The sequence below is a fragment of the Haplochromis burtoni genome, unplaced genomic scaffold (genome assembly GCF_018398535.1).
Source record: "Haplochromis burtoni strain Fernald_Lab_line unplaced genomic scaffold, NCSU_Asbu1 Contig_174, whole genome shotgun sequence".
NCBI lineage: Eukaryota > Metazoa > Chordata > Actinopteri > Cichliformes > Cichlidae > Haplochromis > Haplochromis burtoni.
In genome coordinates this window covers 1,024,652-1,041,513 of record NW_024582535.1, presented here as the reverse complement: position 1 = coordinate 1,041,513, position 16,862 = coordinate 1,024,652, and the positions used below count along the sequence as shown (strand labels likewise).

The window sequence follows — 16,862 nt, the reverse complement described above, 5'->3', positions numbered from 1 at the left end:
TAAATCTATAAATTGTCTTCGTGGAACCACGGAGGTCCTTAAAATCATGGGAAATGAAGAGAATGGGATGATTTACTGGTCTTCTTTGAAGTAGGTGAAGCCAACAAAGGGTAACTGATTGCCGACAAATGCCTTAGGTGTGGGGAAGGTTTCTACATCGCCTTTGTCGTCTTCTATCTCATCAAAGTTGCTGGTGTCTATGTCACTGCTCAGCTCTGGGACCACAGGGGCAACCGCTGAGGTGAGAGAGAGATAAAGAGAGAGACAGGAAAAAGGTGAGAGTGAATTGGTGGAAAAAGGAAGCACTGTGTAAAAAATATGTCAGTCTAATAAATCATTTTAATGTGCTCTCTGATCCAGCTGCTGTTCTGAAGGAATTCCTGCTAAAGTTTTAGATTAAAGACGATCAAGATTAAAGAAAAGGTTTGCAGGTGCTGTTATGCTGAATTATATTTCATTTAAATCTAATTTTGATATTTTTTAATGTTGTTTGATTGATAAAAACTGAGTTGAGGGTGTGACCGTTTTTGGCTTCTGAAGTAGAGCATGCCAGAAAAAAATTGGAGTACATCTGATAAAATTTAAGACATCTGACAGGACAACAACAACAACAACAAAAAAAATTACTCATCTGCAGGAGCTGCGTTCTATATTTGGTCACAAATTCTGACTTTCTCCTGAATTACACTTAGGAATGATAATTTTGTATGCTTGGTGCATTTCTGGCAGGTATGGCCAAAGAAAGACAAAATCTGCTGTGCCCAAAAGGGATATCCACAAGATAAACAACTCAGAGGTGTTACTCTGCACACAGAGTAAAGTGGAAGGAAAGGTGAAATTTGATTTTAGATGTAGGAGAACAAAATAAAGCATTGTGCAGAATTTAAATGTAATGGTTTTTGAAATTGTTTTGGAAAGTGCACAATGGGCTTTGCTGGAAGCTGAGCACTCATCTACAGTATATTCTACGTTCATTTCTACTGTTCTTCAATTTAGTAGTGGAAAATCCACTTGCTCTTATTTTAGAAGTTCAGTCGCTGTTAACCATCTAGCCTCTCACTTCCCAACGGCCGGCACGCTGGGCAGTTCATTGTCATGGCAGCCTTTGATGCAATCAAGCTGCTTTTTCTTGCAGACAGACTCAAACTCAACAGTCTTGGACTTGCTGCTGGTGACAGCAGTCCTCCTGCTCTGGACATCTGCAGCAAGCCAGAACCTGCAGGAGGTGGAGGTCTAGTTCTGCTCTGTACAAGTACTTTGCAAATAAAAATACCCATGTGATCTGCGCATGCACTTACCCAACCACCAAACACATGGTGCTAAACGAAATACATTTCATATTGAGAAAAAACCAAAACATGTATCATAATGAATGATCATAGGTAGCAGAACAAAGGTTGTATACTAACTGTCTCTGATGGTGTCAAAGGTCCACTGGTCATTTTTGAAGAAAGGATGTCGCTTGATTTCCTCCACGCCGTTTCTGCCTAATCGCACCTCCCTCAAAACAAAAGCAGACAATGAGTTGATTGAATTGGACCTTTGTCCTTAATTAGAGGTGACTGGGAATAAATCAACTAAGTCATACAAACCTTTATAACCTTAAATATTAAGAGACAAACACACAGATAAGCATAAGTGTGCTGTTCTATCAACATATTATGTAATCTCTAAGTATTGCCACACAAAAAAAGAAACCTTGTGCTTACGTCTGGGACCAGCGTGAAGAAACTACAGCTTAGATATATATATATATAAAAAACATCCCCATGTAAGACAAAGTGGTTTGTGGGTTGACAGACTGATGGAGATGGACAGTTGTGTATAAGAGGAAGAGTTTGAGAGATAACATAAGAGTGCTATTGAGGTTCCCCCTGTTACTCTCTGCAAGAAAATACACAGGTGCATCTTCCAAACTGTCAAACCCCCTGACATCTTCTTCTTGTAAGATCATACCTGTCAGTCAGGAAGGCACAGATGATATTCTTGGCATTGTTGGAGATCTCCACATCATCTGGAAAATTGAGGGAGTTCTTGTGGTCCATGATTTTACTGTATGTTCCCACCAAAGAGTCTGCGTAGAACGGCGTGTCACCTAAAAGTGAGCAAGCAACACTGAAATAAATTGAGAGACATAAACATCAACACATACGAGTTAAATTATTTTATGAAATGTTCACCGACCGACGAGCAACTCGTAAATGAAGACCCCTACGGACCACCAGTCGCATTCTCTCCCATAATAGCCATCTCCTCCCTGGGATTTTAGCACTTCTGGCGAGATGTAGTCTGGAGTCCCAACAGCTGTGTCACAGTGCACCATGCCGGTCTGCAACATAAATCCAGAGATCATTATATGTTTAGTACCCTACAGGTATGGTTTGATTTATATGGGCATAAGCTAAAGCAGAGTGTTGATCCAAACTTAAGAGACTACTAAAAACTAACCCTTCCAGGTGAAGGCAGAAGCAGAGCTCACTGTAACAGCTTAGTTATTAAAGTGGACTTGTTATATTTTTATTCTTGGACTACACTAGAGTAGCTAAATCAAGCCATTTTAACCCCTTCCCCTCTCTCTTTAAGCCAACTTTCTTCAGCCAAAGAAACAGTTTGGACAGCAGGGGGTCCCTGAGATGATCACATAAAAATATTGTTTTCACAGACATCATAGAGAGTAGAGAGAAGAAGAAAAGAAAACTGCTGAAGCTAAACATTTATAGCAATCCAAAGTCTGAGGTTTAGCTTTATTTCTTCTCTTTGGATTTTTTATTAGTGTTTTATATATAACGCTTTTGCACTCTCACAATACAAAGCCCTCAACTATGCGTCTATAGCACTTTGACTGTCTTTTTATTATAAACTGTATTATTATTATTCATTATCCTACTCCAAGTGTCAGCACAGCATCTATCCATCTCATACACTGACATCAGTATTTTCAAGCATTTTAATGATGATAATCTACCACTGCAACACCACATTAAAAAGAGAAGTCATCAACAGCTCCTCTTTGAAATAAAGTATGGGCCTAAAAAACCAAACCAAACCAAAACAAAATAAATCCAACTCTTATCTTTGCCAAAATAGTCTGCTCTAATATACTGGTTTATGCACAAAAAAAAACATTTATTAACTGGGCTTCACTACATCATTATAAGCATCTCAGAATCATTAAAAAGCTGCACCAAATGCAGCCCTGGGCCTTTCACGGCTTCACCCACGGAGCCACATGTGAGAACAAAAATGTTCAATGCAGTCGCAGCGGACTTTAACCTGCCAGCTCTCTGAGCAAAGCTGCTGTAATGTCTCCACTTAAGAAAAGGGCAGGTGATAGTATGATGGAGCAGAAAGTGAGCTTCATTTGTGCTGTCTGACGCACGCCCCATCCAGGTACCCTTGTAGTTACACTACTTAATCGTTACTTGTTTCCATCATATGCAATAAGCCTCAGGCCATATCTAGAGGTTACTTGTCTAAACTGAAGCATTTCTAGTTTGGCATTTGTTGTGTTTGTAACCTGGTAGGAAACTCTGCTGGCAGCAGAGACTCAGGTTTTACACTTTTACTCACAGAGTCCATTTTCATGCAAGTGCCAAAGTCAGCCAGCTTCAGGTGTCCGAGTCTGTCCAGCAGCATGTTGTCTGGCTTCACATCGCGGTGAATGAAGCCCATGGAGTGAATGGCGTCCAGGGCCATCACCACCTCCGCTGTGTAGAACTTGGCCCACTTCTCCGGTACATCATAGGTGCTGGTGAGGTTAACCAGGTCGCCTCCTGGCATGTACTCCATCACCATGTAGAGGTAGTGGTCATCTTGGAAGGCAGAGCACAACTAAAAACAATTTTGAGGTTTAATAAATTAACATATAAAACACATATTTTGCAGAAAATGTATTTCTTTGTTCTAAGTAAAACAAAGGATCCAAAGTAATCCAACTGGCAACACGTTCCCAGTGAATATTCCAATTAATGCACACGAAAGCTTTTTAAAAGCTGATCAGCAACTTAAATGCTGTACCTGCACAACCCAGGGACTGTTGGAAAAAGCCATGATATCTCTCTCTTCCCAGAAGAATGCTGAGTCTGAGCGTTTTATCATCTCAAATTTGCTGAGCAGCTTCATTGCGTAGACCTTCTGTGAGGCTTTATGTCTGACCTGAACAACAGGAAGATAAAGTTTAGAGATTCTCCACAAAGTCTAATCTTACTCTATGAGAAAAGTTTGATGAAATGTACAAGAAAAGATAAAATTAAAATCACAACAGATAATTCATGAGTACATGTGCCACTTTCAGATTACAATACAATTAATGTAGACTCTTTTTTTTTTTTTTTTTTTTTTTATTCCCAGAGTGCATGCTTAGTTGTGGTTTGTAGAGTTTTCAAAAGTAAAATGGGGGCAGAGGCCTCAAGTATCAGGTTTCTCTTGTGGAACCGGCTCAATGTGCGAGTTCAGGATACAGGCATGCCCTCTACTTTAAAGACTCAGCTTTCCTTTTTGATAAAGCTTATGTGTAGGGCTGCATCATGTGACCCTGAAACATCCTTTGGTTATGCTGATATAGGCTCAAGCTGTAGAGGGAACCCATTGCCTCTCCGTGTATTCATATGACACCACTACAGAACATAATTTGTGTTTTTGGTTGTTGGTTCTAAGTGTTCATCTTTTCACCGTCCACTCTCCCTTCAGCATAAGCAGCTGAGGTAGATGACTGGTTTACGGTGTCAGTTTGCACAGCAAACCTCGTCATGCAGAGAAAAGGATTATGGAAGTGAACAGGCATTTAAAAAGCTCTTTTCTGATCTTACTAACCACTCAAAGTCTTTTAGAATACAAGTCACAATTAACCGCACATTCATGCACTTCGAGCACTTGTATCTGCCTCACATCCACAGCCAATGTAGAATCACAAATAAACATAACATGTACTTCTTTGGACTGTGGGAGGAAGCCAGGGTACTTGAGGTAATAGGCTAAGGGAGAACATTTAAACTCCACACAGAACTATTCAACTATGCAGGAGATTCAAACCATGAACATTCATGCTATCAGGTAACAGTGCTAACCATGACTGTGGCAATACAAGTAGTAGATACTTTTGACATGCACTTCTCCAAAGTTAGAATCGTTTTGATGGTATGATGGATCCTTGATGGACGACTATACCACTTGTTTTTTTTATAGTTGCTTTTACAAAGCAACTATAAAAACAAAAACAGTGTTACCTGTTCATATGATCAGTACTTACCAGTTGCACTTCACCAAATGCTCCTCGGCCAATCACTTTAACTCTGTCAAAGTCTTCAGACTTCATCTGCAGATCTCGAATCTGGCCAATGACTTTCTCATCTGAAGCAAAAGTTTATTGACAGGACAGAGGAAATGAACGTGCATTAGTGTTGTAAATACAACGCAATTATTTAAGTGAACATCCTCTATATATTTATCCATCCATTTTCTACTACTTATCCAGGTAATGTTCCAACAATTTAAGCTGAGATGCTCAGACTTCCCAGAAGACATATATAAAGATAGATATAGCCACGGTTTTATCACCCATCGATTCACATGATGATGACTGGTCCATAAAATGATAGACCCTGTGAAGTATATCCAGTTTTACTATTCTCTGTCTAACGAGTTTCATAGACAATAGTACTCTAATGACTACTAGAATTTACAAAATGAACATAATCTTATGTTAAATAACCTTTGAAAGTAGCAATCAAGAACAAACTCATTAGGAAGGCATTTATTGATTAATACAGCAAAGAGGCAGTATTTTATACCAAACCTTTTACATAAAGTGATGATTTGACTGGTTTTGATAATCAGCCTTTTCTGAATAATTGAGCTGTTCACCTTCTAGATAATCATCTCTCATTAAGCTACTCACATCTGTTTAAGAAGGTCTCAATGTTTTTGTTCTTTCGTAGTGCAGGGTAGCCCAAGTCTAAGACCAGCGCATTCATGGAGTCCTGCAAAAAAAGAGAAAAAAACCCCCAAAACATTAATAATAAGCTCTAAGAGATATATAAAAAAAACCCTCCACAACACAGTGGAAATGCTTTGCAGGAAGGTGTTATGAAACCACAATGACACTGCACTGTTAAATAAATCAAAATCAACAAATGTACAGCAAAGGCACTAATGTGCTTTGAAGCAGTTCGAGGGGGTCAAATGATTATCTGGAGGATTAACAATCCGGTTGTTCAGTGATGACGCGACGAATCCTACTTCCGGGTCTAAAGTAGTCTGTGTTTTTTTAATATGGCTTTTGTGTTGTTAACATGTTTAATGTTTTGTATTTTCTTCTATTTGATCTCAAAAAGCTCCTAAAACAGTCAGTGATCCCTGTTGACCTCCCTCGGCTTTTATTACCGCTAATCATTTATTTAAGCTCAGTTTTTAAAACCTTAGGATGTAACTACAGCCCAGCCCATGCAGCAGTATATGAATGACTAACCTCACTGGTTTGATTTTTACCCTCGTATCTTTTCTTTGGCTTTTCATCAAGTCTGTCTTTGTACGGACCGGCATTGTTCTCCTTCGTTTTGTACATACCTTTTTGGGGGGCAAAGAAAAAGCAAGAATTTATTGGAACCGAAGAATGAACGTTTTGCGGTGCTGCAAATGCTTGCATTTGATGCGGTACTTTGATTGTTTTGCCACGAGTTCCCGGCATGCAATGCACGAAAGTCACGTGGTCTGTCAATCTCTATTGTGGATGGATTATCTCAGTTGTTCTCTGGCTGAAGTTTGGTCCTTTTACAGCATCCTGCCATGCGATTACATTTGTTCCTGACCACCGAGAACACTCACGTTAACTTTTATCGAGTGGGAAAAAAGTTAGCTTGTTTATATTATGCTAACATAGCTGTGTCGCTAGCGGTCACGTAGCACATCATTATATACCAGCTAGCCCAACTTCAGTAACCCTACAAACGTCACTGCTGTTTAGTTTTCTGTCTTCATTTATGTTGGAAGTGATAGCAGAGCTGTACGTTTTAATTTGTTTCCAAAACCCCGCAGTCAGGACATGCTATATTGTATTTAGATAGAAGCTAGCGAGCTAACTTCTAACTCCTTTAAATGTCATAAATTCCGTTTTCATGGATGCCTGGATGTTAAACTCAACTGTTACACCTGGTAGAGCAGAACGCTGATCATTTTATTAAAGATGAAAGACTTTAGACAGTTTTTCAACTCTCAGTAATGCCATAGTGATCGTTTGATATATGGACCTGCAGCGGAGTTTAGGCCCAGACACGGCTAGTGACGTCAGACTGAACAACCGGATGGGATTCAGGATATGGTGGCATGCTGTCTGTCCTTCCTCCCCTCAGCAACAGCATTTTCAAACTTGTCACCTCTATGGAAACATTAGTCACAGTGCTGTTGCAAAACAAATCAAGCCATCATAAACGGCGCATGGATGGTAAAAGGCTGCGTCACACAGCAAGTCACTGTGTTTTTGCATGAAATGAGACAAGTAGTCATGAGCTGCCAGGAAGTCTGTTGTTTGCATCAGCACTGATTTTTCACACATGATGCAGATGATGTGACGTGTGAGCACTCACAGATTAGGTGTCAAAAAAAAAAGTGCATTCAAAATTTCCATAATTTGCCATTTACCAGTTTTTTTTTTTCTTTTTCCTCACTGAGATATAAGTCATTTGGCTGCACTTATTTTAAGGAAGTATGAACTATAAAAGAAATGTGTCATAATCAGTCAATACCAGCTTATTTTTATCCCCTTATCATCACGACACAGCCACTGGTAATGAATTAATCCGAAAGATGAACCATAAAACAAAATTAAAAATATGAAATCTAGTTTCAAAATTAAAAAATAAAAATGTATCTAATGTAGGGGATACCATAAATTCATGAGGGAATCTGGACCTGAGCAATTTAAACAAACAAACAAAAAACCTGTATGGAGTATCTTTTGTTTTCTTTATTTGGTGCTTTAAATTTTTACTTCCTTAGCAATAATATGCTGTTTTGGGTGCATTATGAAATGATACATTGTTAGTATTGCCTAACTGCTTTTGCACACATGTATCAAATTAAAAGTAACCCACACTGATAGTAAATAGAAAATATTCATCAGCAATCGCTTTAAAAATGGTTTTTTTCCCCTGCAAGCCAAAAGCCAACTGTATTTTTGATTGTTTTGGATTTTGAATCTAAATTTGTGACAGAGAGATGCTACAATGCATCTGAGTTTGTGTGTAAATAACAAACATTTAAACAATAGGAGCATAAAACAACCAAAATAAGAATGAGTAATATAAAAAAAATAAAAAAATAAAAATAAAGGTAGAAAAAACTAAAAGGAATATATTACATTACAGCATAAAGGTCAGCAGTTCTTTCATCCATTGTCCATTATACTTAAAAAAAAAAAAAAAAAAAGACCTTATGAGTCACATCTGTGGGCAGATTACTCCAGAGATTTGTTCCATAAAAAAAAGAAAAAGAAAAAAGCATATGTAAATATAGTGAGCAGAGTTCAACAAACAAATGAATAAAAATAAGATAATAAAAATAAGTGAAAGTCCACAGTCTCAAAGTTGGATGTCCATTTCCCCAATGTTTTCTGGTTTTTATTGTTTGAAATTCTCAGAGAGGAGGGTATTTGTTCCACTTCACATATTTCCTGAATTATTTTTGACCTTTCAAAGACTTAAAGGATATCCAAAAACAACAATTTTCTTGGTCAATGGGCTTTTTATTTGTTTGTTTATCCGGCACAGATAATAACTGAACTTGACTGCAGGATAGTTCACATGTTCTCTGATGACTACTAATTAACAACTTTTTAAATTTCTGAAAAGGAACTCCTTCGCCTTCAAAAGTGTTAAAAGATCACTCCCAGGTTCTTCGGAAAGGGTTTTAAGGAGATCCATATTAGTATCTTTCAGGCCGTCCAGTAAGCCCTTTAAAGCCATGGTTTTGTTTCCCAGCAGCACATTAATCTGAAAATCATTTGTACAGCATTTACTAAACCTAAGGGAGCAAAACCAAAAGGCTAGGCTGAGATGGGACCTCAGAGGGACCTCACATGACCTAAATAAGCAGCTAATGAGCATCCATCCTATTTGGAAAGCTTCTAAAAATAAATAAATAAATAAAAAAAAATTTTCAAGCATCTTCCATTCCAATAAAGGCAACATGCTAACTTAAAGCAAATCCAAATTCAACATTACAGACCACTGACCGCCTTTCTAAGGACAGTTTATGTTCTGTCTATTTTCTCACCACTGCACAGAACGAAAACAGTTCCACATCAATGCAACCCAGCGAGTCTGAATGAAAAGGGCCAACTTCCCCTCAGCATTTCATTCAACACAACAGTGCTCAACTTGACTGACTGGATACACAAACAGCAACTACATACAGCGAAAATTGTTTTAACTGAAAGCTGTGTTCCTCGAGAGAGACAGACTGTGGAGCAGTGACTCATTTTTCCATCAGCAGCTGCCTTCTTGATTCTCTGATATTCTTCTGATAAATGATGAACACGCTGTTTCTATAACCCTTGGAAAAGAGAAAAGTCACCTCCACATACACGCCACACAGTCATAGGCTCAGACCTGCATTTACCACACTCATAGTGCTGAACACCCTCATAGTATTTATAGGCATGTAATTATTAATTATTATTATTATTATTATTATTATTATTACAGCATGTAAAGTCAAAGGAGCTTGCAAAGAAAAGCGTCTGGACTTCTTTAAGTTGCTTGAAGACGTTTCACCTCTCATCCGAGAAGCTTCTTCAGTTCTAAGGTCAAATGGTGGAGAGTCCCAGATATAAACCTAGTGGGAGTAACCCCCCACAGAGGGACAAAAGGACCCCCTGATGATCCTCTAATCGCCTCACAGACATACAGCATGTAAATAGCATACAAAGTGCTTCACAACTTTTTGAAAATTCACACAAAGACACATCCCAACCTACAGTATTATAAATTCATACCTGTTTACAGAGTCTCAGCTGTGATTAAAAAATTGACTACAATTTTAAATATGGGGACCGTTTCCAATAGTTGGATAAAAGTCCTTAGCGGCCGATGACTTCCTTAAGTCTAGACTCCATGGACATAAGTGTTTGGATGTTCAGTCAGGCTATCTTCAGTTGGTGTTCGTTTATGGGTATCTTTGCCTTCGGTTTTATGTTCAGTAACTGAAAAGCATGTGCTCCTGGCTGAGAACAGATGACTGACTTGGTCAATGAAGATTGTTTTGCAATGAGAAATTCTTTGGTTGTTTTTGCAATATACTTTGGTATATACATTGTCACAAACACTAGTAACTTTGCTTCCACCGTATCTGAGAGCTGATGTGGCATGCTTCTGTTCTCAAGTGGTTCCTTTCCTCCTAACTGCATGTTCGTATACGCATATTCTCTTGTTCATACTGGTTGGGACAAAGGCTGCGAGAATCTCAGAGTAGTTGCTTCGAGAAAATTAGAGAGACTAATTTAAAGAGAGGTATATTCAGTGACTGAGGCCATTAGGAAAGTATTTACCAATGTCATAAAGTAAGGGGGGCATGGGTTTGTCCCCCCTCCAATAGGCTTCTATACAACCAAATTTCTCATGCTGGCACTACACGCCTATCTTGTGTGGCAGCTCTACCACTTACAGGTATTTGAGAAAGTGTGTGAACAGCTGAATAAAACAAACCCAACATTAGACACACTCATTCTTGTTCTTCCTCTGACACACACAGTCTGATTCATGGACATTCCTGAAAAATGTGTGGCAGGCAACAAACAAAGCAGCTGATGAGTATTTACCCCAAACTAAACAGTGGCCAGTACATTATTACTCACAGATGTATTTCAGTTATTCTTGTGACATCTGATTACCTCAAATAAAACAAAACAAAAAAAATTCTGTGATGCGTGTTGTCCTGTTATATTCTTATTTTTCCCCGACAGGAAGAAAAGCTGGGCACTGTACTGCAGTATCGCAGACATTTCACAAGTATGACCCAGGGCAATGCAGGGAAACCATTAAATAAGCAAAGGACGGACTGTTGCTAACCTCTAATCGTTACAGCGTGTAACAGTAAGGAAGTCATCTATCAACTTTTGTCAGCTATGCATTCCTCAACGGTCAATAAGGAGCAGTTCGTAACACTGGACCGAGCCAAATGAGAACATGAGAACACGACGCAGTGCATACGCTGCATACTTGTCACTTTCCTTTTTCTTTTCTTTTTCTTTCATTATTGCGCTGTTAGGCGTTGTGATACAATCAGTTTCATCACTTCCTTTCTAGTCTTCTCCACTTTTTTGCTCTGCCTCTCAGACTTATCTGCCCGTCCTCCTCTCTCCATCGTTCTCCGCTCGGATGAAATCGGCTTACGTCGAGCGAGCGGAGCACTCTGTTTCATCAACTCAACTTCCCCATTAAAGGACCGACCTCTCACAAAACTACTATTTAAGGGAAAAAAATACACACATGTGTGGGGGTGGAGAGGGTTTGTCGGGTGCGTGTTTGTGTGCGTGCATGTGCGTGTACATATACCTACATGCACACATGCGCGAGCATGGCAATACAGGAAATGATCCACCCCACCCCAGGGCTGGCAGATAATTTCACTGTGTCATGAAGCCAGTCCCTGTGTGCAAGTCATTTCCTCTGAGGCACCGTTACTGCTGCTACTGCAGCTCTATATTCGTCCGGCGGTGAGAGACAATGAAAAACACATAATGGATGCATAGTAGCAGTGTCCAAAATTAGCTCAATGAATCAACAGCAAAAATCCAACAACCAAGCATATTTTCATATAATAAATCGTCTTTGTGTCACATTGTAAATTTGATTTAGTCCATATTGTATGTATAATAAAAAAGATGACTACAAATTTTGAAACAAAAAGTATTTTAAATATAACACATATTTATCAGAAGTTAATCAGACACTGCCCGAGTACATGTCTTGATCACGAAATTGTGTGTGTGAGAGTGAGTTTTGTGCATTACACTCCTGATTTGTTTGAAAAAACACTTTCAGAGTAACCAAACATAATTTCTTGGCACTTTTGATGTGTTCCATTTGTCTTGGAAGTCGGATGTCGGAGTGACATTACCATCGAGATGAGTGTGTTTAAATAGTAACATGATGTAGCAAACAAACAAACAAAAATAAAAGAAGCAGGATTTATTTTGCCCCTTAGCAAGGTGGAGCCACTGATGCATTATTAACAACACAACAGCATAGTGCTTGTTTATTGCACAGCTACACAACGTTCACAGATAGAACCCAGTCAATGCTTTGCAAATGGCTTATTTATTTAGAGTCACAAACACAGTGCAGTGGTGGCACGGATTTTGCACTTTTACTACCGCTTGTGTTCACAGCCGCACAGCCCCCATTAAGTTGGGGTTGGTGGAGCGGCTCCAACTTTCCGAATTGAAAATTCCGACTTCATCTCGGAAATTCCAACTTCCAACTTCAACTGGAATGCACCATCGGCCACTGATTCATTCCCATGATGTAAGTGTTCACTGAGGCCATTTTAATTCGGCTTTGTAGAATTCTTTTACCATTTTTAAATACAAAACAAAATATGACACCATATGTGGCTGATGTACAGGAAGACAATCCCATTGATTTTATTTTAAAAGTCATGGCTGCCATTGCAGATAGCAGATATTCCCTACCAGCTTGTTCACCTTTCACTGTTGATGCTTTGCACAGTCTCTCTCGATCACTGTACAGACTGACTCTGTATTCTGGACTGCAGCTGGCGATAGAGTCTCTCTGTCAGGCCACTCTAACCAGAATCTGAAACTGCTGGAGACATGCGACAAGCTCACACCATTGTTAACCGGATAAACATTAGTAATACTAGTCTGCAGCGTCAAACCCCAAGAGCCTCACTTGAGATGAGCCTATTGTTCGATTATAGATTTGTCACAAATTTAAATTCTTCAACAAAACTGTCAGAAAGCATAATTTTCTTGCATACGATACTTTTATGATAACGGCAGTTGCCTGAGCATGCAGGCTGGAATATGTTAGTGTCTGTTAACAAATCAAGTGTATTCATTTAGGGTACTGTGTGTATAGCTTAAGTCATTTTCAAAGGCGAAAGAACAGCCCACAAAACCACGACAGGCTCCGTGAAGTGACTTACAATCAGTCCTGCCGGCTATCTATGATAAAACAAGCAGCACTGCTCAGCATTTTCCACCAGAGACGGACACACGCCTGAAAAGGCCACACATGCAGCAAATGTACGTGAGATGCATCCTCTTTCCTGTCCATGCAATGAAAGCAAACATGCACAATACATCTTCAAAGTAAGCAGAATGTAAGTGTCATTCACAAGTTCAGAAATTAACTGCCAGTAACCTGTCACATATTGTCAAAGTGAAACGGCTCAAACAGAAGACTGGAGAGAGAAAGCTCTACACCCAAGCCAGCACACCGTAAAAGATCGAATGGAGAAGGAATTCAGTTTTGCAGATTTCCAACTTTGGACATGAAAAAGTTGACAAAAGCTGTTTGCTGACAGTTGCCACGAGAAATGCAAAGTAAACACTGGTAACGCTTGGACTGGCTGCAGGCACGTAGCAAACATTCCCCATTTACAAGCTGGACCTCATGGTGATATATTTTTCTTATCCTTGTCCTTTCTGTATCCCTCCTTTAAATAAGATGAATCAAGTGTGGGGGAGGTACAAATAAATGTTACCATGGTGATGATGAGAGGCTCCACAGCGAGAGAGTGATATTATGTTGGTAGACACGCATTTGGTTTATTTTATTTTGTTTGCTAATTGCACCAGTTCACTTCAAAATGCTTTCCTGAACCACATTTATAGTAATTCTTACACTGCAGGATTAGCAGTAACCTCAAAGGTCATGCATAATAAGCCATTTAGTGCATTGGAGTTACACAAGGGAAATGACTGCAAATAGCTCTTTCAATTAACTTCCATTACTATAAAAAATAAATAAAATAAAATAAAATAAAATAAAAGTAAATGCAAATGCACTGGAAGTCTGTGGAAGCAGCATTTCATGAATATTAAATAAGTGGTTAAGTCTCTGGGGGAACGAAGCTGCATCAATAGTTTTAACTTCAATGAATTTGAGACAATAAACAATAAACAGGTAAATATATAACCTTAATAATAATGACAGTCACTAAAACCACAAAATACTGACAATACTCGTTCCTCGTTCCTCATTCCTTTAAAATGTGACATAAACTGCCATTTCTGGTCTTCATTTAGTCGTCTCCCCCCCTTAAAACAGGAATGTGTTTTAAGTCCAGTACACAGGCCTAGAAACCAGTCAGCAACCTCCTACCAGCCACCAATAACAAAGGCAATTTGTTCCCCAACTTTTTGGCAAATGGTTACTGTCTCTGCAATATCATTTGCTAAAGCTCCGATAAGGGTCCTGAAGACAGTTCAGTCACACACAGGAGGGTCACCTGAAAACACAATGTGTATATCCTGACTGACTGGCAAGTGGTTGCTTGAGAAAAAAGGTCACAAAGAGGGTGATGCACCAAAAACATCCTTGCAACTCCTTTGGTCACTAGGAGATTGCCACAGTAGCCCCCGGTTATAGAAATAAAGCATAACTTTTACTGTAAAGGTGAACAGTCTCCATTTGGTTTATGTTACGTCTTTTTTGTTGTTGTGATTACAATTGTTGCTAACAATTGTAATCACAAAGAGGTTTTTGGTGCAGCACCCTCTTTGCCAGCAATTTCTCCTAGCAACATCTAGTAGCCAATGGGGTTATTGACTGGCCTCTAGGGCTATGTGACTGATGCCTTGCAGTCACTTAGTTATTTTTAATATTTACTGCATTTAAAATCATAGATATTTATTTTTTACATTCATGATTTTGGACGTTTTGGTCCTCTGTATATCTGGATATATAGCCCTTTCGGATAACTAATGTAGTGTTGGCTTCGCTTAAATTAAAGGGAATGTTTATTTCTGTAATAATGAATGTGAATAATTACAGATTATCCAGTCAGTTTCTTTAGCACACTTTGATATATAGTAGGCTACACTTCCTTGTAGAGTTATTAACATCCTTACAGTCTCCTTGAGCTGATAGGAGTATCTTCCCAGTCAGGCTTATCAGTATGAATTGCTATGTATCTATTAGATGGCTCTTTATCTTTGCTATACTGTAATCCAGCCCGTGGGTTATGGCTCGTCGCATAGCAACTCCTGCAAAATACAAAGAGCTGAGACTGGTTGAAGTCGCAGGAGGCAGGCATTTTATAAGAGCGCCGTTTCGGCACATTCTATTCTTCTCCCTTTTTATTTACCCAACCTGCCGCTGACAGAGCGGTTGTTCTCCCCTCGCCTGCTTCCATTCTTTATCACCCTATAAAAAGCCACGTGGATCCACCAGTCAAGAATGCAATGATGTTAACCTGAAAGAAGCTAAAAGCAGAAAAGGAATAGCCCTAACTATTAAAAGTCACAACCTCCCTCTGCTCCACTTTTAGTCCACTCCCCCCCACCACTCTTCCTCTCCTCATAACCGTCTCATCACAAGGCATGTGGAACAGAAAACAAGCAGCACTGCTCTGAGCTTTAAAAGGATTGAGCAGAAAGTTGATGTTTTGATAGAATTCCAGCAGTTTTAAAAATAGTTGTGTGGATAAATGGTGGGCTGGCCAGCCGGGCAGAGCGAGGGGACCTTGCCAGGCAGAGCCCATAAACTCTTCGAGAAAGACAACAGCAGGAATCCTGGGTTCACAAATAGCGCAGCTAATGTCTCCACTGGGAATAACAATTACTTCTTGCTCCTGAATTTGACATATTTTTGTCTCATGCTCCTGCGCCCTCCCCACACTTTATTATTAAGTACACTGAGGAATGTGCCAGGAAAAAAAGGGGCAAGGGAAGACTGCTTGCACATAAAAACTTAATCTCAAATCTTATAATAATGATGTTCTGTCAGCCAGCCATTCTGCTGTTTGACATTTAAACTCATGTTCTATCCATTGAGCACAAAGACTGCATTGGTGCAAAGCACACTTCATTTTTGCGGCAACCTGTCACAATTCATACTAAAATGTTGTTTTTACTGACAATTAACCCAAGGATTACATCAAGCCTGCCCTGGTTAATGGCTACCATTTTCCAGCAAACTGTTGGGCCTCAAGTCTCTGAAAAAAAATTCCTCTAATTAAGCAATCCAAGAGGGAAACCGAACCCTTTCCTTAGAATTCAGAAATTCCTTTATTTTAAGTCTATTGCCACAGACTGTATAAAAGACAGACATAGTTTCTTAGTTTAAGAAGTGAAGCTAACCTAGAAGTTTCCTTAACCTGCATTCCTTTTAATGCCAGCAGGATGTGATGCCTGCAGTTGCAAAAATTAAATGTTTTGTGTCATACTGAGTAAAATGTTCTCTGGCTAACAGCTTTCGACAGTCAAAGCCACCACTCATTCAGCACATCTGGTTTGAGCAGGAAACAGCAGGATGGCAACGGTGAAAAAAATGCTCTTCAGAAGCTAACCGGTGACAACGTGGTGGCTATTTCCATATGTTCTCACATTTATAAAATGCTTTTCTAGCCTTTTCTAACCTCTTTAGGCTACAAGTTACATTCTAGCTGTGCATAAAGTGTGTTATTCTATACATTTCAAGTACTTAATCTACTACACACCCACAGCCAAACCATACATGTGTTTGGACTGCAGAAGGAAGCAGGGTTCAAATGAGGCAAGTTGCCTGTGCTAACCACTGCACAACCATACCACCCAATATGGGGCAAATTTAAATTACAACACACACACACACACACACACACACACACACACACACACACACACACACACACACACACAC

General features: G+C 39.3%; 1 protein-coding gene across 2 annotated transcripts in view; it reads right to left on the bottom strand.

The window, feature by feature from the left end:
- The window catches only part of rock2a (rho-associated, coiled-coil containing protein kinase 2a), a 43,113-nt gene that overhangs the window by 16,876 nt on the left and 9,375 nt on the right, over nt 1-16,862 (bottom strand). For both annotated transcript variants that reach the window (XM_014337280.2, XM_014337281.2), the window contains exons 2-9: nt 5,897-5,978; nt 5,249-5,349; nt 4,018-4,155; nt 3,571-3,831; nt 2,185-2,329; nt 1,957-2,095; nt 1,410-1,501; nt 77-236 (exon numbers count right to left, since the gene is read on the bottom strand). In XM_014337280.2, the coding sequence (XP_014192766.1) occupies nt 77-236; nt 1,410-1,501; nt 1,957-2,095; nt 2,185-2,329; nt 3,571-3,831; nt 4,018-4,155; nt 5,249-5,349; nt 5,897-5,978 (1,118 nt within the window). The remainder of the gene's footprint in view (nt 1-76; nt 237-1,409; nt 1,502-1,956; nt 2,096-2,184; nt 2,330-3,570; nt 3,832-4,017; nt 4,156-5,248; nt 5,350-5,896; nt 5,979-16,862) is intronic.